The 23,219-nt window shown below is 38.9% G+C and overlaps 2 protein-coding genes across 2 annotated transcripts in view; both read left to right on the forward strand.

Moving 5' to 3' along the window:
* Positions 1-12,318, forward strand: part of Calm2 (calmodulin 2) — a 16,232-nt gene extending 3,914 nt beyond the window's left edge. Inside the window, exons 2-6 of the mRNA XM_008823051.3 lie at positions 2,429-2,459; positions 10,541-10,684; positions 10,771-10,877; positions 11,178-11,313; positions 12,193-12,318. Of these exons, the coding sequence (XP_008821273.1) occupies positions 2,429-2,459; positions 10,541-10,684; positions 10,771-10,877; positions 11,178-11,313; positions 12,193-12,221 (447 nt within the window). The 3' untranslated portion in view covers positions 12,222-12,318. The remainder of the gene's footprint in view (positions 1-2,428; positions 2,460-10,540; positions 10,685-10,770; positions 10,878-11,177; positions 11,314-12,192) is intronic.
* Positions 12,319-19,208: 6,890 nt separating this feature from the next.
* Positions 19,209-23,219, forward strand: part of Stpg4 (sperm-tail PG-rich repeat containing 4) — a 60,496-nt gene continuing 56,485 nt past the window's right edge. The window contains exons 1-2 of the mRNA XM_008823052.3: positions 19,209-19,727; positions 21,687-21,746. Of these exons, the coding sequence (XP_008821274.1) occupies positions 19,650-19,727; positions 21,687-21,746 (138 nt within the window). The 5' untranslated portion in view covers positions 19,209-19,649. The remainder of the gene's footprint in view (positions 19,728-21,686; positions 21,747-23,219) is intronic.

A 23,219-nucleotide genomic window follows, 5' to 3' on the forward strand; every position in this document is an offset into this window, starting at 1 on the left:
CTGGAAACTTCTGGAATGACAGCAGGAGGAGGGCTTGATCTACAGTTGAAGAATTGAGAGAGTTAAGTACTAGTCATCCCTCTGGTGATTAGCCTTCACTTTACTGATATAAACACAAGTTAATTAGCTTGTATTTTTCCCCCAAAGTATTCTGGTTCTTCTAACTAAGAAAATGGCGCTCTCTCTGCACAGGAGTCAAATTTATTGGCTTGTAGTTGGAAAAGTTGAGTGCCAGGAAGTCTTAAGTTTTCAATTTAGAAGGTTTAAATGTTACTGGTAAAGTTTATTTTAAAATCTAAACTCCAGTAAGAAAAAAAATAAACTTTCATTAAACCTTGAGCTAAGTTGAGAGCCTTTCAAGTTATATGAGAAGTACCTAGTTTATTCCTTGAAGTTTTATAAGATTACATTTGCTTGGAGCTGAACTAGCTGGTTTGAAGTCCTTATTACATTTCTACTTTTTGTAAGGAAAGCTCATTTACCCAGTTTTCCTGAGACCTTAACATCTTTCATGTATACACACAGGCGCCTCCCCTCATCCTCCAGCCAACATGTTGAGCGAATAAAGCCTTCCTGTTTCATTCATAATTCATTTCTTAGATTTCTGCATAAACCAGTACTTGCTACATATTGAAGCTTAACGTTTTTAAAGGCTTAAGATGATTTCAGTTTATTTCACCTGCGTCATTTGTTTCTAGGGTGCGTTTTGCACCTTTTGGTTTCAGTTTATACAAGTAAATTTCTACCGTGGAGCACAGTGGGCTTTACTTAAAGAGCTTTGTAATGCCATGCATTTTTACCTTTTGTGTGGAAAATTGTAAGTTGTTTGGTTAAATTATATGAACTGATAGCTAGACATAACCCTTTAGATAGCTTTTGCATGGTTTAAGGTAGATGTAGATTAAATTGCCTCTGACAGTTAAGTAATGTATGCAAGGCCCACAGCTATTAAGTCCTGTTCCTAGAGAACCATATTGGTGGAGGATTGAGACTTAGAGGAGCAAAATAAATTTTTTAAATCCTAGAATCTTATGCACTTGAACACATTTATGCCCCCATCCATCCCCCCCCAACCCCGACCCCATTACTGGGAATTGAACCCAAGACCTAAAAAGTGCTTGGCAAACTGTACAGATGAGCTGTGTTCCTGGCCCTTTCTTGGGTGTTTTTTTTTTTTTTTTTTTTTTTTTTTTTAATAAAAATGAATCATATGTTGCTTATTGAGATTGGATCTGCCTAAGTAGCCCAGACTGGCCTTGAACCATGATCATCCTGCTGTGGCTCAGATCAAAATTGTTGAGCAGGGAAATTACCTTCTGGGTTCCCTTTGAAATTTCCTTATGCTGTGCTCTGGAGAATATATGAGTTAGAAAGATGTGACTCTACTCCAGTGGTGTGTTCACTTAGTTAAAAAATGAAGCCAGGCAGTGTTTTTCTTCACCTAACAAGAGAATGAATTACCTATGCAATTACCTATGCTACAGTTGACTCCATGTTGATAAGGATTTTGGCTTTGAGGCTCTTTGGCTGTGCCTAATTGAGCACCAAAAAGCAGGGAAATATTTACAAGTAAACCTTCTGACAAAGAACCTGTGTTTTTTTGCAAACATTTTATATATTGTAATGCAAAACGTAAGGTATTGGATAGGTCTGGCACAATGTTTAACACTTGATCTATTAAGTTGTCTGCCGTACTTGAACCTGCCTTTATTTGACCTGAGCCTTCTTTAAACAAAAAAAAAAAAAAAACAGAAAACCTAGTAACTTTTCCACGTGCTGTGAAAACATCATGTTACTTAGGGATTTCAAAAATATGAGAAAATGAATGACTAGACTTAACATTCAGTAAATATTTTAGAACCTTAGATTCTTTGCAGTTGCCTCCCTGGTGAAGTCCTAAAAGCTAGTGGTGCTTCTGGTCCGTCCCCCCCCTTCCTTAGGTTTTGGAAATGCTTTTATGTCAGGATGTTATGCTTAATAGTTAACATTTATGATAGTGATTTTTCAATTTGAGATTTTTTAAGTTCATTGAATGGCAGTTTCTAATAATTTTTAAAAATCTGACATTCAAAGTTTAAATTTAGGTATTTAACTTAAAAAGGAAACTGGTTTTGGATTCGTTGCTTAGAAGAATAACAACTCCAAGTAGTCTAAGATTTTTTTTTTCAAATATGTATACATTTTAAGATTTTAAAGGGGACCTTTCAAAGCTTTCTGAGGTATTTGCTATAAAACTTGGAGTCAGGATTGCGTGGCTATGAAGTTAAATTAGATATGTGCATATTCTACCCACTTTTTTTTTTTTAAGGGAATGTAGAACTGAATAGATCACAGCACATCATGAACTTCGAATAATTTAAAGCTTGTTTCTGTAACTGCTAAATCTACATATTGGTAAATCATTAACCCACTTTTTATCTCTTTGTAGGCTGACCAACTGACTGAGGAGCAGATTGCAGGTAAGAGATAGCTAGATGATACCCATTGGCATTTACTGCAAATCAAATAGTCAAACTCAAAATAAGAATTCTTTTTGGGTTTTTGAGACGGGGGTCTCCCAGCTGGCTTGGAACTCACAGAGATCCTCCTTCCTGTTTCCTGAGTGCTAGAATTAAAAGTGTGCACCACCACACCCAGCTCAAAATAAGGTGGTGTGGTTTTTTTTTTTTTTTTTTTTTTTTTTTTTTTTTTTTCGACAGAGTCTCCCTGTTGTCCCAGCTGCCTCCCAAGTGCTGGGATTAAAGGCATGTGCCACCATGCCCTGCTTCACAATAAGATGGGGTGTTTTGTTTCTGTTTTTTGTTTTGGGAAGACAGGGCCTCTGTAGCTCCAGCTGGCCTGGAATTCACTGTGTAGACCAGTCTGGCCTTGAACTCAGAGAGATCTGCCTCTCTCCTGAGCTCTGGGATTAAAGGCATGCACCACACCCAGCCCAGAATAAGATTCTTTTTTTTGAGACAGGGTCTCCCTGTAACCCCAGCTGTCCTGGAACTCACTATATGGACCAGGCTGGCCTGGAACTCAAAGAGATACACCTGCCTCTGCCTCCTGAGTGCTGGAATTAAAGGCATGCGCCACCACGCCCGGCTAAGATTCTTAGGTAAATGAAATAATTGCCTTTTATATATGGTAGCATTCAGTGGTAACGTAATATTGTAATTGAACCTGCTTTGGTAGGTATGAATGTAAACTTGCCTGTGAATGATGAGTGGGACTAACTGTACTCAAAGACATGTTTTAGTGTCCATATACATACTGTGGAGCCTGGTGGTGGTAGGCCTTTTTTTTTTTTTTTTTTTAAGGGCATGTAACTTCAAACTAGTTTCTATAAGAAAAGGAGGCTAAGCAGTAATTAAATTGAAATACAGAGTCAGAAAAATGAACATCGAATTTACCCAGGCTTAAATTATAATTGTATGTAATTTAGGATTACATACAGATTTGAGCAGTCCTAATCAGAAAGTCTGAAACTGACATGACATTGTTAATGGAATTTTTTGCTTTCTTGAATCCTCACACATTGTTGGGTTGCAGCTGAAATTCTTGGGCACCAAAAGTACTTTAAAAATTATTTTGGGCCAGGCATGGTGGCACATGCCTGTAGTCCCAGCACTTGGGAGGCAGAGGCAGGCGGATCTCTTTGAGTTCAAGGCCAGCCTGGTCTACATAGTGAGTTCCAGGACAGCTGGGGCCACAGGGAGACCTGTCTCAAAAAGACCAAAAAAAAAAAAAAATTTAGGGTAAGGTGTATGAAGCAGGAAATACTTTGAAATCTGAAACATTTCTGATCCCAAGCATTTCAGATAAGGAATATTTAGTCTGTAATTAATTGGGAAGTAACCATTTCCATGGAAATGTCACTGTGGTAATTGGACTTTTGGCATAAAAAGCTGTGACAGCTATTGAATTGGACCTTTTGAAGGAACTATATGAAATTACTGCATAAAACCCATTATCTTTATGCTATATTATTTAACTGTTAGTACTTTAGGTTTTCTGATATTTTGACTGACTAATGGTGAAATGTGTAAGCTTGCCAATTGTGTTCCCTCCTTCCCTCCTCCTCCCCTTCTCCCTCTCCGAGAACAAGGTTTTGCTGTGTTGTACATACTGGTCTTGAACTTAGTCCTCCTGGCTCCTGAGTGCAAGGATTACAGACATTACCGCCTTGCCTGGCCTTGTCAGAATTCTAGTGGAATGTGCACCAGCCAAATTTCCCCAGTGAGCAGGAAGGCCCATTGATAAGTACTCAAACACTGATTTTTTTTTACCCCCTGTGGTGCTAGAGATTGAACGCAAGAGTTTTGTGTATGCCAAGCAAGTGCTCTACCACTGAGCTACATTCCCAGCATTTGGTTTTTGGAAACAAAGTTTTACTATATATCTCAGGTTGACCTTGAGCCTCCCATAGAGGTCAGGCTGGTTTGGAACTTGTGATCCTTCTCCCAAATGCTAGGATTGTACTCTGGCTCCAGCATGCCCCACTCACTAGGTACTCCAGCATTTTAAGTTCAGAGCTCACTGTACTGCCAATTTAAAGCAAATCTGCCCTTCCTGTAAATATACAGAAACTTTTGGAGGCTATCAGGAATCACTAGTGTCCTCAAATATCTATCATAAGTATTATTTGATGACTGTATAAAGTAAAAAGCTACTAGAATTATGGGCCAAATGGAAACAGGTTTTATTTTTACTGCTTAATGTGTAATTTGACTTATGTGTAAGATTCACTTTTTAAGATTGATAAACTGTGTATTGAGTATGTTGAAGCAATCAAGCAGAATTTTGAAGTTTTTGTTGTACCATGTTAAACTGTACCCACAGCTGTACATACATACTAAAGAACCCCTAACCCTATTACACCGTTTTAAATTGTCAGCAATTTTTTTCTTCTAATTTTTTTTTCCTTAGGAACTAATGGGTATCATAATATTTCTATTATTCCAAAACTCAGACGTTCTTTAATGTATCTGCCTTTCATTTTTCAGTATTTCTAGTCAAATAGTGGTTCCTCCTATCATAACACACTTCAGGGATTCAAGATACCCATCATATCTAGGCCTCCTAAATCTGGATCTCTTAAAAAGCTTTTTATGTCTGTTCATTGTAAGAGGATAGGATTTTCAAGTGACTGGTAACATTTTTATAAAGAATTTTTGTAGCTACTGGGTAATTGTTAGAGTAAGACTCTTTATCTAAAAGGAAAATTCTGCCAGTGTGTGGTGGTGCACACTTTTAATTAATACTAGAACTTTAGTCTTAGCACTTGGGAGGCAGAGGCAGGTGGATCTCTGAGTTTAAGGCCAGCCTGATCCACAAAGCAAGTTCCAGAGAAGCAGGGCTATATACTGAGACCCTTTCTCAAAAAAGAGGGAAAATTCATAAATTGGCTTTCCTAGTAGGAACGGAGGTGAGGTTCTTTCCCTGTCCTGCCTTTTCCTATTCTGTGGATTTTTATTAAGTCCATTCTTTCACTGTGGGTTTCACTGAACTTTTAGGACAGAAAACACAAAATTTTACAAAAATAAAGCCATGTGCAGTCATGGACCTTATTTGTTCTTATCCCTAATCCCTGGTGCCTACCATGTAGTAGTTAGAGTGGATAACTTACTCTCAAACATACGTGACACTAAAACATATCAGTACCCTGATAGACTGTCCTGTGTACTCCCCTAAGGTCCTTTCTTAGAAATTTGTTGTATTTCAGTGTCTAGAGGGACAGTTGGTTTTTTTTCTTGTAACTGGTAAGTTGCTGGTGGCCAATAATATTCTAGAGTCTAAAGTCTAATTCTTTCAGAAAAAAAATGTTAAAAGGTTTGTACATAGGCAACATTGAGTATACTAAGATAAATTTGAAGCTAATTTTTATTCTTATATAATAATCACTACATATTTGTCTGGAAATTCTAACAGCAAATGGCTTGGTCTAGAAAACCTATTTATTTGGGTGACTTAGTTGCTAAATATATTGCTTTATGTTGCTTTGTCTTGAGTGAGCACACCAGTCTAGTATGACATCAATAAGTTTTGTTCATAACTATCTTTACTGTAGTTATTGATGTTTGACATTTGAAAGAATAGAAAAAGTACAAGGTTTTAAATTTTTTTTCACAAATCTGCCTTAGCCTTAAACAACCAAGGTCCAAATTTGATTTAAAAAATACATTAATTTAGGTCAGGCGTGGTAGTACAGGTAGGTAGATCTCTGAGTTCAAGGCAAGCCTGGACTACATAGTGAGTTCCAGGCCAACTGGGGCTACAGGAAGACCCTGTTTCAAAAAAAGATCCCAAAACCCCCCACACCATTAACTTTACTCAGTATGTAGCAAGAGTAACCATATGATGACAACAAAGGTCTAGTACAAGAGACTTTTCCAGACATTCACATTTCCTTTTGTGATAGTCTCATGATTGTGTTATTTATGTGACTGTTTTATCTTGGAGATAATGAACAAATGAATAACTTCGACTTGTCTAAAAATTTCACTGTAGGCATAACTAGAATGAGTCTGGAGAGGTTCCTTGTGCCTATAGTTAGAGGATAACTGGCATTGAGTTCTTTATTGTATATTAAAATTTTAGATCCTAGATTTATTTTTCAAATTATTAGTAGGAATTAATGTTTAGGATAAAAAAAGTCCATGACACCACACGTGGTGGCACATCCCTGTAGTCCCAGTACTTGGGAGGCAGAGACAGGTGGATCTCTGTGAGTTCAAGGCCTGTCTAATCTACATAGTGTATTTCCAGGCCAGCTGGGGCTACAGGGAGACTGTTTCATAAAAATCCCCAAAAAGCTTCGATGTATGTACAGATTGGTAGTTTTGAAGGCCTTGTGAACTGTATATTATAGACAGGTGATTATAGATTATAAGTTTTATTCTTTCGGGTATATATACTGTATTTAAAGGAGTTGTTAATAGCGCTGAATCTTTAATGTGAGAGCACAAATAGTTCGTTCTTGCACACATAAACTGTAAGTGTAGCATGAACAATCTTTTTTTTGTTTGAGACAAGGCCCAGAATGGCCTCTAGCTAGCGATCCTCTTGCCTCTGCCTCTCCAGTGCTGGTATTACAAGTGTGCATCACCATGCCTGACGAGTGGATGTTTAGTTATTTAGCTAACATTTTAAAGATTATTGGAGTTTAAAATTTATTTTGAAATTTGGGATATACATAAGCCTATCTATTTCCCACAATTTAGCTTAAGTCATATAATAGCTTGCTTATTGCTAGGTAAACATTGGGAGCTTATGCATTTAGTAGTAAAAGGTAAGTGTAATCTTTTAGTAACTTAGTAGGTGATGCTACTGTGTCCGAACTGATCTACACAATTTGTACATCTTTTTAGTCTTTTTGAGACAAGGTCTCCCTGTAGCCCCAGCTGGCCTGAAATTGACTGTGTAGACCAGGCTGGCCTCGAACTAGCAGAGATGCCTCTGGAGTGCTGGGATTAAAGGCATGTACCACTGTGCCTGGCTGAAAAGAATTTTTTTTAAGGCGCTTAGAACTTTCTAAAGTGTAAAAATTTAGTGAAATGGAACAGCCCTTATCAAATCCTGCTTTTTTTTTTTTTTTTTTTTTTTTTTTTTGGTAGGTGGGTAATGTCCTAATATTTGTTTTGGTTGGGTTTGGATTTTTGTAGGGGGTTTTGTTTTCATTTTTGTTTTTGTGTTTATTTTGAGACAGTTTCCCTGTTGTAGCCCCAACTGGCTTGAAACTCCCTTTGTAGACCTACCAGGCTTGCCTCTGCCTCCGAAGGGCTTTGATTAAAGGCATGAGCTATTGTAATCAATTATTGGTGATATTAAGCTTTTGATTGGATGATAGAGAGTTCCTATGGAAATAAGTAATATTTAAGTGGAATGGAATTGCTATATATTGACTATAGCTAACCAACTACAAACTAATGAATGGTACCTAATTTAAATAAAGCTAAGTAATTGTTTTATGCAGAAGAAAGTAACCTGGGGTTCTAAAAAGGTAATAGGATCCAAACAATTGTGTGGGTAATGTTAACAAAAAAACCCAAGTAGGAGGCAGTTAAAATAGTATGCCCAAAAGATAATGACGGTGAGTTAAAGTATTAGTTTTAGATTTTAAAATTTATTTTTACGTGTATAAATGTTTTGCCCGCATGCATGTAAGTACACCATTATGCAGTGCTCACAGAGGCCAGAAGATGGCATTGGGTCCTCTGGAACTGGAGTTGCTGATGGTTGTTAGCTGCCATGTGGGTGCTGGGAATCAAACCTGGATCGTCCTCTACAAGAGCAGTCAGTGCTCTAATGGCTGAGCCATCTCTAGCCCACAGGCAATATTTTAAAATGGTAAAATTTAGTACAACTTAATAGGTTTCAGAGGGGACCAGTTAGAATGACTAAATTTTTACACTTTAGAAAGTTCTAAGAGCCTTTTAAAAAATTATTTTCAGCCAGGCACGGGTGCATGCCTTTAATCCCAGCACTCCAGAGGCAGAGACAGGCAGATCTTTGTGAGTTCGAGGCCAGCCTGGTCTACACAGTGAATTCCAGGACAGCTGGGGCTATGGGAGACCTTGTCTCAAAAAGACTTAAAAAAAAAAAAAAAGATGTACAAATTGTGTAGATCAGTTCAGATACAATAGCATCACCTACTAAGTTACTAAAAGATTACACTAACCTTTTATTATCACTACTAAATGCATAAGCTCCCAGTGTTTACCTAGCAATAAGCAAGCTATTATATGACTTAAATAAGCTAAATTGTGGGAAATAGATAGGCTTATGTATAACCTGGTTTTTGCTTGTATCCGTGGAGTTACTGGGGGTTATTGGATTCATGTATGTCTTGCCTGTGGTCAGCCAGGGGAAAGCTGCTAGGACAGTCAGAAATAAAAATACTGAGAGTGATAAGTAGATGCAAGTCTTTGGTATAAGTGAGCATAAATGAAATGACCATAGAGAAAAAAGATAAAACTTTGCAGCATGTGCCCATAAAAACAAGAACCAAGTGTGATGGGAGAAAAATCAAAAGGCTGCTGTGGAAACCAAGAGAGTTTTCCAGTATAGTTTTGTTGTGATAATAGATCCTTTTCTTTACATGGGCCTGTGCTTTTTAATGCTTTGCACATAGCTTTAATCTTGAAAAATGGGTATAATTAACCCTCATTCTTTCAAAAAAAAAAGTTAAAAGGAATTTAGTTCTTTGCTGTTTCTATGTTGCTAGTAAATAGCAGAGCTAAGATGTTTTAACACAGGAGGCCAAATTCCAAGGCTTGCTTTTTAAACCTGGCCACATGGCCTCCCATAATTAGATTAGGCAAGTTAAGCGGTCATTGGTGAACTTAACCAGGTTCCAGGTGATAAATTTGAGCTACAAGTAATTTTTAATAATTTGTTGATAGAGAGGAACTGGATATGAGTAGTTCCACCTTCCAAATTTTGGGAGGAACGAGGGCAAGCACTTAAGAAAATGCAAGATTTGAATTTAGTTCTAGGCCAAGAGATGTGGACATATTTATGTACTACTGGACAGAATCAGTGCAGGAATGGGTGAGTCTGGAGAGAGACTATAAAATGCAATAGGAAAGTATATAAATTGGAATAGAGATAGACAAGTGTTTACACTTCTCCGTTTCAGATGTGTCAGATGCACATTTTCAGATTGTGTACATAGGAAAATTTATTGGTCCATAAACTTTGAAACTGCTTTTTTGTTTACTGATAAGATCTAATCTGTTTAGAAAGTGCCTTATTCAAAAAGTGGCAGCTTTCTTTCTTATTAACAGCTGCCATGACCTTGGAAGTACATCATTTAATCTTATGTGAAGATAAAGGTAAAGGCAGATAGTATGGAGTTCTGCTTGAGCACCTTTCCAGATAAATTGAATTAGAAGGAGCATGATTATAATTTTACTTTATTGTAAACTCGTTTTCTATGCAAAATTACCTTGGTTTTATGTAATGACCCTGAGCTAAAACTGGAGCGTGATAGCTTGATCAGTCCATTATTAACATCATCATTATTGGTAAGCTCTTGTAAGCGCTTCTAGAAAATGAAACTAGCCTATTTCATGTTTTTCTCTGGTTTAAGGCTTTTGTATTTAGTTGCTTGATGGTTTTAGACATAACTTTAGCCTTTAAAGCGAACATTAAAAACGTATTCTCATCTGTCTATATAGGATTTCCTTGTGAAGTTTTAAGACCTCCCTAGTAGGTTAGTATGACCATAGACTGGTACGTCTGGCCAAAGATATTTAAGTATTATCACGAGTTTTCCCATCTAATATACTAGGAATCACCTCATATTAAGAATCAAAGTCCCATTTGAAATGCTGTCTCCATAGGTATTTTTACTTAAGAATTGGTATTTTTTTCTTTTTTTGGTCTTTGTGTAGCCCCAGCTGTCCTGGAACTCACTATGTAGACCAGGCTGGCCTTGAACTCACCAAGATCCGCCTGCCTCTGCTGGGATTAAAGGCGTTCACCACCACGCCTGGCTAAGAATTAGTAAATTTTTATTCTTAACTTGTACATGTGGATTTTGGTCTTTCAATAGAATTCAAAGAAGCCTTTTCGCTATTTGACAAGGATGGTGATGGAACTATAACAACAAAGGAATTGGGAACTGTAATGAGGTCTCTTGGGCAGAATCCTACAGAAGCAGAGTTACAGGACATGATTAATGAAGTAGATGCAGATGGTAAGTTTTTTGGGGAGAGTTGGAGGATTTGAAGCAAAGGTGTTTTATTTGCATTCTATTTCATGTTTTAAATTAAACCATTTCAGGTAATGGTACAATTGACTTCCCTGAATTTCTGACAATGATGGCAAGAAAAATGAAAGACACAGACAGTGAAGAAGAAATTAGAGAAGCATTCCGTGTGTTTGATAAGGTAATGTTCAAGGCCCGATTTACCAACATAAATGCCAAGTGAAAACTTGAAGAATTAAGTGTGAACTTGGATTTCCAAAGAATGGGTATGTTGCATTAATCTTCTTGCAAAGGAGGCACCATGTGACTTTGCAGTCAGGGAATAGTGACTTGAATATAGGACATCCTGCTTAGTGACATTTAATTGATCTACATTTGTAGATCAACTGTAGATTCTTTTGAGTTTATTTCTAAATATTTTTCTCATGAAATTAAGTTAACATTTTGTTTCAAACTCAGACGTTTTACTGTTTTTCTGTAGGATGGCAATGGCTATATCAGCGCAGCAGAGCTTCGCCATGTGATGACAAACCTTGGAGAGAAGTTAACAGATGAAGAGGTGGATGAGATGATCAGGGAAGCAGATATTGACGGTGATGGCCAGGTAAACTATGAAGGTAAGTCACAATCACTCTTACTCTGTGCTTTGATTTCTGAGTTTAAAGTACTGAAGTATCTCAACTGAAAAATCAGTGGGATTCCCACTTCCCATAATTTGGATGCTGAAATAGTTATTTAGTTAAACTTAGGCAATTTAAAATGTTGTTTTTGCCCACCATGCAACACGAGTCATCTAGGAACTTTCACTGTCAGTACATTTTAATAAGGTTTCTGGATAATTGATGTATACATAAACATTTGAGTGGAACTGTACAGTTGGTTTTGTTTTCTTTTATGAGATGGTGGATTAATTTGAAAACCTTATAAAATTTACTGAACACTCCCTAAAATGAAATTAACACATGGTTGAATTCAAAAGTATTATGTTGCTCTGAACTTTAGATGGCCACTGCAGGAAGCAAGACCTTCAGAACTTGAAAGAATTCTCACTGAAACCTTTGCCTCCCAACTTTTTCACTTGTATTCATGATAGGACAGTGGTGAGCAGCATAGAATTGGTTATATCACAAAAGCAGGCCATTGCACTGAAATTACAATATTGACTGGTAACCCAGCAAGTACAAACTAAAAAGCCAAGGATGCTTAGTATCTCCATCCCCTTGCTGGGGATTGAACCCTGGGCTTTGCAAATACTAAGTGTTCTACCAAGAGCTATACTCCACAGCCCCAAAATGTTGCTTTTATAATAGTTCCCATAAACATTAATAGGCTTATGGTTAATGATCCTGAATAATTGTTCCAGCGTTGGTCATAAGGTAGCTTTCCTCTGTATTTTTATGGTAATTCTGAGGAAAGGGAGAGACTGCTTGGTTGAGTGATGTGATTGGTTTTGTACTTTTGCCATTGAACACCTTTTATGTTTTTTTATTTTTCAGAGTTTGTACAAATGATGACAGCAAAGTGAAGACATTGTACAGAATGTGTTAAATTTCTTGTACAAAATTGTTTATTTGCCTTTTCTTTGTTTGTAACTTATCTGTAAAAGGTTCCCCCTACTGTCAAAAAAATATGCATGTATAGTAATTAGGACTTCATTCCTCCATGTTTTCTTCCCTTATCTACTGTCACTGTCCTTCAAAACCTTATTTTAGAAAACTGATGAAGTAACATGTTGCATGTGGCTTACTCTGGATATATCTAAGCCCTTCTGCACATCTAAACTTAGATGGAGTTGGTCAAATGAGGGAACATCTGGGTTATGCCTTTTTTAAAGTAGTTTTTAGGAACTGTCAGCATGTTGTTGAAGTGTGGAGTTGTAACTCTGCGTGGACTATGGACAGTCAACAATATGTACTTAAAAGTTGCACTATTGCAAAACGGGTGTTTTATCCAGGTACTCGTACACTATTTTTTTGTACTGCTGGTATTGTACCAGAAACATTTTCTTTTATTGTTACTTGAAAACCTTATTTTAGAAAACTGATGAAGTAACATGTTGCATGTGGCTTACTCTGGATACATCTAAGCCCTTCTGCACATCTAAACTTAGATAGAGTTGGTCAAATGAGGGAACATCTGGGTTATGCCTTTTTTTTGGTGGGTTATGCCTTTTTTAAAGTAGTTTTTAGGAACTGTCAGCATGTTGTTGAAGTGTGGAGTTGTAACTCTGCGTGGACTATGGACAGTCAGCAATATGTACTTAAGAGGTGCACTATTGCAAAACGGGTGTTTTATCCAGGTACTCGTACGCTATTTTTTTGTACTGCTGGTATTGTACCAGAAACATTTTCTTTTGTTGTTACTTGCTTTTTAAACTTTGTTTAGCCACTTAAAGAAAATCTGCTTATGGCACAATTTGCCTCAAATCCATTCCAAGTTGTATATTTGTTTTCCAATAAAAAAAAGTTACAATTTACCCAACTGTTGCTCTGAATCTGAGTCATTTAATTAACTTTTGGTGTCTAATTCTGAGAATTGGTTTCTCCTTGGTATAATCCACATAAGTTTTTTTCAGATGGACTCTTGCTAGGAACCTCCTGTCATGCCTGACTCTTTAGTTATAAAGGTTTAAATAAAAGATTATAAGTCCTTTTATAAATGTGATCTATTATAAGGAATTGGCATAGGGTGTAGGTAGTGTTTCCTACCTTTTAAAACTGAAACTTTGTCATCAACTTAAGTTCAGCCTTGAATTAATTTGGTTGTTTTTTGAGATAGGGTCTCCCTGTATCCATAGCTGGTCAGGAACTCACTGTGTAGACCAGGCTAGCCTTCATCTCACAGAGATCCAAGTGCTGGCATTGATTAAAGGCATGTGCAACCATACCCAGCTCCTTGCATTAATTATTAAAGTGATAGAAGAATATAATCCATAGCTATTGGGGGGGGATCACTGATTTTACCTTTGTTACCTAGTCTAGCACTTAATGCTTCTCCCCCCCCCCCCAAATCGGGGTTTCACTATGTAGACCCAGGTTAGCCTCAAACTCAGACATCCACCTGCCCCTGCCTCCCTTGTGCTGGGACTAAAGGTTTGTGGCTCCACACCTTCCTTGCTTATAGTGCTTTTTAACTAGACACAATTTTCAGCTGTATTTGCTTGCCTCCCTGCAATATGTTTTGTGAAAAAGGTGGTTATCGGGGGGTTTTGTTTTTAACTTTCAGTATAGAACAAAGATGAAAACACTGAGCACAGTTGTTACCTGCTTATTGTAGCCTAACAAGGTTTTTAATTTCCCTAGAGGGTGGGGCAGTTCAACTGGTAGTTTACTGCCTCAATCCTTAAGTAGAGAGAGGGAAGTTACAGGCATTGCTGATCTAATGATTCTGTTAAATACATTGTGCAGGTGACAATTAGTAGATATGGTTAGCTGTTCACTACTGAGGCCCCCCTGCATTGGATGTTCATAAGTTTTAAAGGAACATTCAAGATTGTATTTCTGGCTGAAGCATTTTCTCCAGTATGTTAAATAGGGCTTTCAAGTTTCATTGCAGCAGATCTGTTATCCAGACTTAACTATAACTTAACTATAAAATGCCATGATTTACTCAAGTGGTTTCTAACTTGGTGCTTTTGTAAAATGTCCAATGAAATAATGACTGAAACACTTGCATAATTGGCTTTTTTGGTAAATGCTCAGTCAGTTTTTCTATGCTGGTAAACCAGTTGCAAACTAGTAAAATTAGAATCAGGTAGTTTAATATTGCTATTTTTATAGTTTCAATACACTTGGAAGTTCAAGTAAATTGATAATAGATACAGATACTGTCTTAATGCTTGAGTGTCTTTTAAACAGGATCTTACTGGTCTGGAATTTTGCTGTGTGAACCAGGCTGCCCTCAAACTTGGTCATACTGCCTTTCCTTCCTTAGTGCTGAGATTACAGGTCTGCCACCTTGCCTGGCATTTGCTTTCTTTCCCCAGTGCTAAGAATCAAATCAAGGTTTACACATGCTGGGCAAATGTTCTATTGAGCTACATCCCCAGCCCCATTGATTAGTGGTTTTATATCATAGACTACAGAAGACAAATTAGGCATTATCCTGTCTCAAAAAAAATATCTACCATTTACCATGTATGTTGAAGTATAGAACAATTACATAATTTCTGTGGTCTATTCAAATCTCTACTTTGTAAACGATCATCTGAACCCCAAGATTTGATTTTTAGAATATCACCAGGCTACTGGGCTGGGATGCATGGCTTTAATCCCAGCTCTGAGGAGGCAGAGGCCATTGGATCTTTAGTTTTAAGGCCAGGCTGGTGTACATAGCAAGTTCCAGGCCAGCCAGGTTACATGGACCCTGTCTCAAAAAAATCTATGATTTACCATGTTTATATTAGGAATATAACAATTGATTTTTTTTAATTTAATAACTACATGATTAGAAGAAGCATTTCATTACAGCTTTGACATATTCAGTAACACTCCAAAGCAAGAATACATCTCTTTCAAAAGTGGCTGTAAATTAAGTTCACAGTTGAATTAATACAGTTATATAATAATTGAACTCAGTATAAGCCCTGTAAGACATAAAATTGAGTTTTTAGCCTTTAAAAAAGATCTCCATTTTAAAATACACTGTTTCTTACAGATTGACACCGTTTTTGCTACTAACACTGAGCTTTTGGCACTTGCATCTCTAATCTGTATGCATCTGATTATTACTAGTCATAATCAGTTACACTTGGATCCTTGGCGCCTGTGTATGTCTGTAGTCATTGGATAGATTTCAATGGTAATGTTTATCACCTCTACTAATAAACATGTCTAAATTTTTGAAATACACATTTTTTTAAATTTGTTGATTTTTGTGTGTGTGTGTGTATCACACAGAACATCCCAAGCCATCTTATTCAACTGTACACCCACTTCCCAGATGGTACCCTCCCATAGCACCCCCCCCCCCAGAGCCCTATACTCTCTTATCCCTGCTACTGTCCACTGTGTTGTCGGCACCCCAGCTGTTCCCCACTATTTGTCCATCTGGTGAATCTAGTTAGCCTATCTAGAGTTTTAGGAAGGTCAGCTGTTCCTCATCTAGCAGCAATCAGTAGTCAGTATTCCTTTAGATAAGATTGGGGTTTGCTGTTTATAAACAGAAAATGAGCAATCGATTTTTTTTGAACATTTATTTTTAATTATCTGGGTGTGTGTTTCTGCATGTGACTGCAGATATGAAGTAAAGCTGTTGGATCCCCTGGACTGGAGTTATAGGTGGTTGTGAGCCACTAAATGTGGGTACTAGGAACTGAATTCTAGTCCTCTGCAAGAGCAGTTAGTCTTTTTAACTGTTGAGTTATCTCTTTCCGGCTCAGTTTATTATTTAATACTATCTCTGATGTTAATACCATGTTTGCTCTTGAATAATACTGCCAGTAAAGCAGTTTTAGAGTTGAAGATTATCCTTGGGCTGCAGAGATGGCTCAGTGGTCAAGAGCACTTGCTCTTGCAGAGGACCCGGACTCAGTTCCCAACAACCATAACTTCAGTTCCAGGGGGATCTGACACCGTCCTCTGACCTCCATGGGTTGTTGCAGGTACATGGTGCATTTACATCCATACAGACAAAACACTCAAAGGCATAAAATTTTTTTAAAGTTGTAAAAGGGGCTGTAGAGTTGCCTCAGCGGTTAAGAACACTGGTGGTTCTTGCAGGAGACCCGGGTTCGAATCCCCGCACCCACATGGTAGCTAACAACTGTCCATTAACTCCATTCCCAGGGGAACCGACAGCCTCTTCTGACCTCCACGGGCATTGTATGACATGGGTGCACTTACCTACATGCAGACAGTATACTCATACGCATAAAATTAAAAAAACAACAAAAAAAAAAGGTTGTAAGATTATCCTTGGGTGTAATGTATTTTCCCAAGAAATTTTAGGGAAGAGCTGAGGGATAGCAGAGGCACTTGGGCTCTAAGTACTCTCTCGTTCCTGCTTTAAAACCTATTGCTACCCAGAAAATAAGTCCTAATGAAACATCGTTTTCCCCTAAGACTGTTTCGTACCCCAAGCCTCTTAACTTGACTTTGAACTTCACCGAAGTTCAGATTTCTCCTGCCACCACCTCCCAAGTACGGGGATGCTACCATGCCCAGTGATGTGATTGTGACTGCAGGGCTTGAGTGTGCTGGACAGTTTCCCAACTGAACATCAGCACTGGCATGGCAATGTTCTCTTAACTAGGTTTAATCTGGTTTTGGGGTGAAAGTCCTTGAAATCATTGACCCATGCTGTTTCTATTTTTTCTTCTAGATGTTCCCTTCTTTCCACTTGCACACCTAGTATGGGTTTCTGGACTTCTCTCTCTGTACCTTTATATTCTTTAGTCTCTGGGGTTTTAGTCCCTAGTCTGCTGAGCCAGTTTTACAGGCTCAGGCTCAGCCAAAATAAGAAAGTTAAATGAAGCACAGGGATGGACTTGATTAACCTGTTTGTGAGAACTTGTGTTTATTTTCATCTTGACCATCTTGGTGACGTTCAAAGTCAAAAGTTAGAGGCCTTTGATGTGAGAGCCTTGGGGAGGGAAAAAAAAAAAAAAAAAAAAAAACATCTTAATGTAGTACCACAGCAAGACTTAGGAACAGGGCAATTCATTTTAAACTTGGTTTCTGGTATTTTTAAAATGAGAAAAAGCCAAGCATGGTGGTACATGTCTAATTGGAACATGGGGATGTACAGGCAGGAGGATCAAGAGGTCAAGGCCAGCTCAGCTACATAGCATCAGAACCAGCATGGGTTGTATGAGACCCTGTATTTCAGAGATGCCAGTATTTAAGAGAAATTAGATGAAGTCTTCAACAGTCATCTAGGGGAGCTGGGAGTGGCCTAATGGCTCAGCAAGTAAAAGCATTTGGCACACAAGATTGATAACTTGCCAGGCGTGGTGGCACACGCTTTTAATCCCAGCACTCGGGAGGCAGAGGCAGGCGGATCTCTGTGAGTTTGAGGCCAGCCTAGTCCACATAGTGAGTTCCAGGACAGCTGAGGCTACAGGGAGACCCTGTCTCAAAAAGACAAAACAAACAAAAAAACAAGATTGATAACTTTAATTAGATCCCTGGAACCCACAGAGAAGCGGAAGGAAAGACCCAGCTCCACAGGGTTGTCCCTCTGGTCATCACATGCATGCACAAGGACACATCACACACAAACGTAAAAGTAAATCTTAAAATAGAATTTTGCTTAGTCCATGTCTTAGAATTTGCATTTTGACAAGATGTTTTTATAAACACAAAATTTTGAAAGGCATTGCTAGGTTCAAATAAGTTAATACCACGGTACAGATTACTGGTTTTGTTTATAGAAATAAATTAGTCAATTGTCCAATATCTAAGTTTCCTCTTGTGTTCCAAAGGTCAGATTTTATTTTTACATTTTTAATATATTTGTGGCACACGTGTCAAACAGTATGTGTGGAGGTCAGAGTAGAACTGGCTGTAGTCAGATTGTCAGGCTTGGTGGAGGTGCAAATTTTAACCTCTGCGCCCTCCCACTGGCCCTCAGAATCAAAATGTTTTGGGCATGTTTGAAATTAGGGGGAGAAGTGTCTAAGTCTTCCAGTAAAGGGAGCAATAGACTGCTGGGTTAGATCCCGGGGACTTCTCATGCATTGACCCCTGAAATTGGCCCAGTGACCAAAGAAGGGCATAGCATTTTCATGCACAAGACCTCACATGTTGGGACAAGTGAGAAGATGGAACATTTATGTTTATGTGAGAGGTTTATGATAGTGCATGAGGGTCTAATGAGAGGTCAGCATGAAATAAACTTCGTTTTGCCTGCAGTTACTGAATGCATTGTGCGTGGCATGGTTGCAAGCATTTCTCTGAAGTTCATAGTAACCCACGTGGGTAGGCACCGCTTTATTAACTTCTTTACAGCAAATACAGCCATGTTATTCCAATGCTGAGAGGAGAGACTCACTCAAAAATGAGGCAGTACTCAATGAAGTAGTAAGAAATGCAGGCCAATCTTAAGAGTTGGAAATCCCCCTTGGAGTTGGCAATTGGGTTGTTGGCAAGCATATTGGAGGGCAATTTTAATTGAAAGGTGTGCACATGCCAGATCAAGATGGTTTTACCAACAAATGTGAGGAAAGAACGAATCAAAAGTTTGTGATGGGAAGCAAAAACTTGGTGTAGAGGGCAGCGGAGCTTTGGAGCCATATCTGGGTTTGCATTCGGCAGCTTCTGTGTGATGCTGTCACTTACACTGTCCAAGGGGGCTGTCCTCATTCATCAGATGGTACTAAGACCTGCCCTGCAGGGTTACTTGAGGTGTGATATATTTGAAGTCCCTGAAACGGGGAATTAAGGTTGAGAAATTTACAAAAAGAATCTAGGTTGAGAAGCTACAGCCAAGAGAGGCTCAAAGCGAAAAAGGCCTATACAGAAGAAAGGGGTGGTCTGTTTTCACAGCTAGCCGCACCTGCTGGCTAGGGCTCACCGCCTCCAATCGGATCAAAGAAGCCACACCTCCGTTCTTGTTCCCAGGAAGTTGGGAACAGTCATAGAAAGTGGGTGACACGGCAGAATTCTACCTTAAATATGCCTACCAACTCCCCCTTCTAGGATGTGGGATTGGGGGTGATTTGAGAGGACGTGATAGAAATTGTGGCTACCCTCAGGGTGGAAAAGTCTGCCTAGTCGCAGATACCCAAGAACCCTGGCGACTCCAAAGCCCCCTGGATTTTATGACATGCGCGTAGCCATCTCAAGGGATGTCAGCTTCACTGGGGTCTCAGTGCGCGGCTTCCCTGCCCCCACCTCTAGAGGCCACCTGCAAGTCCCCTGCGCGGGCACAGACGCGCGCTGGGAAAATGGCGGGCTGCTGGGGTTCCTAGCAACCAGACGCCAGACAGGTCCTGGGGAGAGAGGAGGCTACAATGGACCAGCCAGCCATCACCTCCTCTGCGGTACGGAGAGAAGACCTGGGCCATGGAGAGTCACTTGTCTCGACCTCGGTAGGGTAGCCTGCTTGCATTCCGCAGCCCTCCTCACTAAGCAAAGCTTTCCCCCATCACTCACTCTCACCCAGGCCTGCTGGCCACTCAGCAATCTCCCTAAGTTCTTTCCTGGACCATCTACCCTGCAATCCTTTGTTTTTGTTTGGCTGACATTTTATTGTTATTATTTCCTTTTCTCTTGCCTCCTTTACGTTTTTTTTTTTTTCTTCCCACTACTGGTTGCTTTAGTAATATAATTAGATTCCCCCCCATTCTCTTCCTTCTCTTGAGAGAATGAATTTTTCCCAATTCTATCAGCATGTTTTGCCCTGACTCCAACTTTACTATGTATAAAACATTTGAAGTAGCCTTTGTTTAAGTTTTAAATAAATTTGTGTGATGGATGTTTAGCCTCTTCTCTTCCCCTGTAAGGTGAATTTAAAGTGCTGTTTAGATCACCTGGGCCAAACCAAGCAGCTGCCAGCTCTCTCTCTTTGGGTGATTTTGTTTCCCTCTGCCTGATCCTGCCCACCTCATTTCTCTGCTTTGGGGGAAATGTGGGAGGCCTGTCTTGACCAACCTGAAAAAGTTTTCTTTCTGAGAGGCGCAACAGAGTCTAATAAAGGAAGAGGGGAGGGTTGGTTCAGGCTCAGCATGCATGAAACCCTGGGATTTTGTTTTGTTTTTGGAGAAATGCACATATTTTATAATAGCACTACGGAACGTATAAGTAGGGTTCAATTTCAGTTATGAGACAGGAAAAATGACTTATATCAGTTATTTTTACAGATTATTCTTTTTAACCCGTTCCAAATAATCTGTTTCCTTTTATTTATTTATTTATTTTTTTTTTGAGAATGAGTCTCATTATGTAGCCTTGGCTGGGCTGGAGCTCCCTACAGACCAGGCTGGCCTTGAACGCACAGAGATTCCCTCCCCTGCCTCTACCTCCCAAGTACTGGGATAAAGGTGTGAATCTCTACTCCCAGCTATAATAATCTGTTTCTGGGCAGTTGAGATGTTAAAAATAGCATTTACAGAGCATTGGTTGTATGCATGAGTCTTTTCTTTGGTAGTGTTTAATAAAATTATGGATTTCATTATGACATTTTCATACCTACATATAATATACTTTGATCATATTCATGGGTATAAGCCTATATGTACAACACCCATCCCCATGCCAACTCCAGCAGTGCTTTATTTTTTATTTTATTTATTTATTCATTTATTTTGGTCTTTTTGAGACAGAGTCTCCCTATAGCCCCAGCTGGCCTGGAACTCACTATGTAGCCCATGCTGGTCTTGAACACACAGAGATCTGCCTGCCTCTGCCTCCTGAGTGAGCGCTGGGATTAAAGGTATGTGCCACCATGCCTAGCTTCTGTGCTTTATGCTTCTTTGAAGATGCTCAGTACATGAGGTCTGAGCAATTTGCCCAGAGTACCTCACTGCTAAGTGAGGAAGCTGTGGACCAGCATCAAATTTTGTTATAGCTAATATTCTTCTTTTTTTTAATTATTATTTAAAAATTTTTATGAGTGTATTGCCTGTATGTATGTAAATGCACCCATATAGTGCAGTGCCTCTGAAGAGGGTGTCAGATCCCCTGGAACTGGAGTTACAGACAGTTGTTAGTCACCATATGGGTGCTTAGAATCGAACCTGGGTCTTTTGCAAGAGCAGCCAGTGCTCTTAACTTCTGAGCCATCTCTCCAACCCAGCTAATATTCTTCTGACACCTCTGTCAGATAGGTCTATTTATTATTAACCCTTCCTTCACCAAAGAGAATGTGGATATTTACAATCATTTAAGATCACAGAAGAACAATTTAAGGAAATACAGGCAAAATTTATCATTGTGTAGCTTTTGTTTTGGTGCAGTATTAATTTCTTTAAGTAAATGTTTTATAAGTTATATTTCATTTCAAGAAATCACCTTCCAAATGAATAAGCAGACTTTATGTTTGTTAATAGAAACAAACCCGGAAGAATTCAGCTTTTGAAAGAGAAGGGTGGTGGAGGATAACATTAACGGTGTGTATATTGTCAAACTTTCCTGTTCAAATTATTTGTGTTCCCATTAAGATTTTAATCAGTCTCACTTTTATAAGTCAGTAACCTAATTTTAAGGAACCTGTGGCTGCTCAGATCTACATAGGCCCCATTTCCTACTTGGAATTTCAGTATTAGCATATGAATGAGAAATTAGCTTTAAATAGTTGAATATAATGAAAGCTTAGAAAATAAAACAATTCTGGGAATCCAGGTGCTTTCCAGAGTATCTGGATATGGCTAACCTGTGATCTTATGATTGCATTGCAGAAGAAAGAAAAAGCATCCACTATGGAAAAGGAATTTGGCTTCAGATTTTGTCACAGATGATAGAGAACCTAAGATGACTTTTGTTAACATGGTCAATATATAAAGTGTACAGAGCATAGTGGTAATGTATGAGAGAATGGCCAGATTACCCTCTCAAGGGGTACTTTCTATATTGCAGACGTATTTTCTTTATTAAAATATTTATTTATTTATTTATTATTTGTCTTTTTTGAGCAGGGTCTCCCTGTAGCCCCAGCAGTCCTGGAACTCACTATGTAGACCAGGCTGGCCTTGAACTCACAGAAGCTCCTGCCTCTGCCTCCCAAGTGCTGGGATTAAAGGCATGTGCTACCACACCTGGCTTAATTTTATTTATTATTTTTATTTTATGTGTATGAATATATTGACTGTAAGTATCTAAGTGCACCTCTGTACAATGCCTGTGGAAATCAGAAGAGAGTGTCAGATCCCCTGGAACTGTAGTTACAGATGGTTGCTAGCTGCCATGTGGGTGCTGGGAATCCAACCAGCTCCTCTGCAAAAGCAGCCAGTGCTCTTAACCACTGAGGCGTCTCTCCAGCCCAGCCCAGCCCAGCAAATGTATTTTCTATGAACACCCTTCAACAATAGCGGCAAACTGAAATTGAACTGGTTTAAAAATATTTGTGTCATGGTGTTTTTGTTTTTTTTCTTTGAGACATTATGATCTCATTATGTAGCCTTGACTGGCCTGGAACTCGCTATGTAGACCAGGCTGGCCTGCAACTCACAGAGATCTGAGGCCTGTGCCACAATGCCTGGCAAATTGAACTAGTTTTTAACAGAAGAACTGGGTTGAGCACTCAATGGAAAGATAGCCATAGAACAGCAGGGACTAAAACTAGCCAGTGAGCCACTCTGTGGTTATGAATTGAAGCACCTTCTTGGACTAAGTAGACCATGTGTTCTGCCAGTTCATACTGAAGCTGGTGTTATATTTTAATCTTCCTCTTGAGGCGAGTTAGAAACGCAATACCTGCTAAGCAATAGGGCAGCTTTTAGTTAGCCAAGAAACTGCTGAATACTCACTGGCCAGCCAGCAATCCCAGTCAAAGTGGAATTGCAAATATATCCCTGAAGTTACTCTTTAAAAAGTTAACTTTTGTGGAAGTGGTGATACATGTCTTTAATCTCAGCACTCAGGAG

This window comes from Nannospalax galili, unplaced genomic scaffold (genome assembly GCF_000622305.1).
Source record: "Nannospalax galili isolate Female #2095 unplaced genomic scaffold, S.galili_v1.0 scaffold286, whole genome shotgun sequence".
Classification (NCBI taxonomy): domain Eukaryota; kingdom Metazoa; phylum Chordata; class Mammalia; order Rodentia; family Spalacidae; genus Nannospalax; species Nannospalax galili.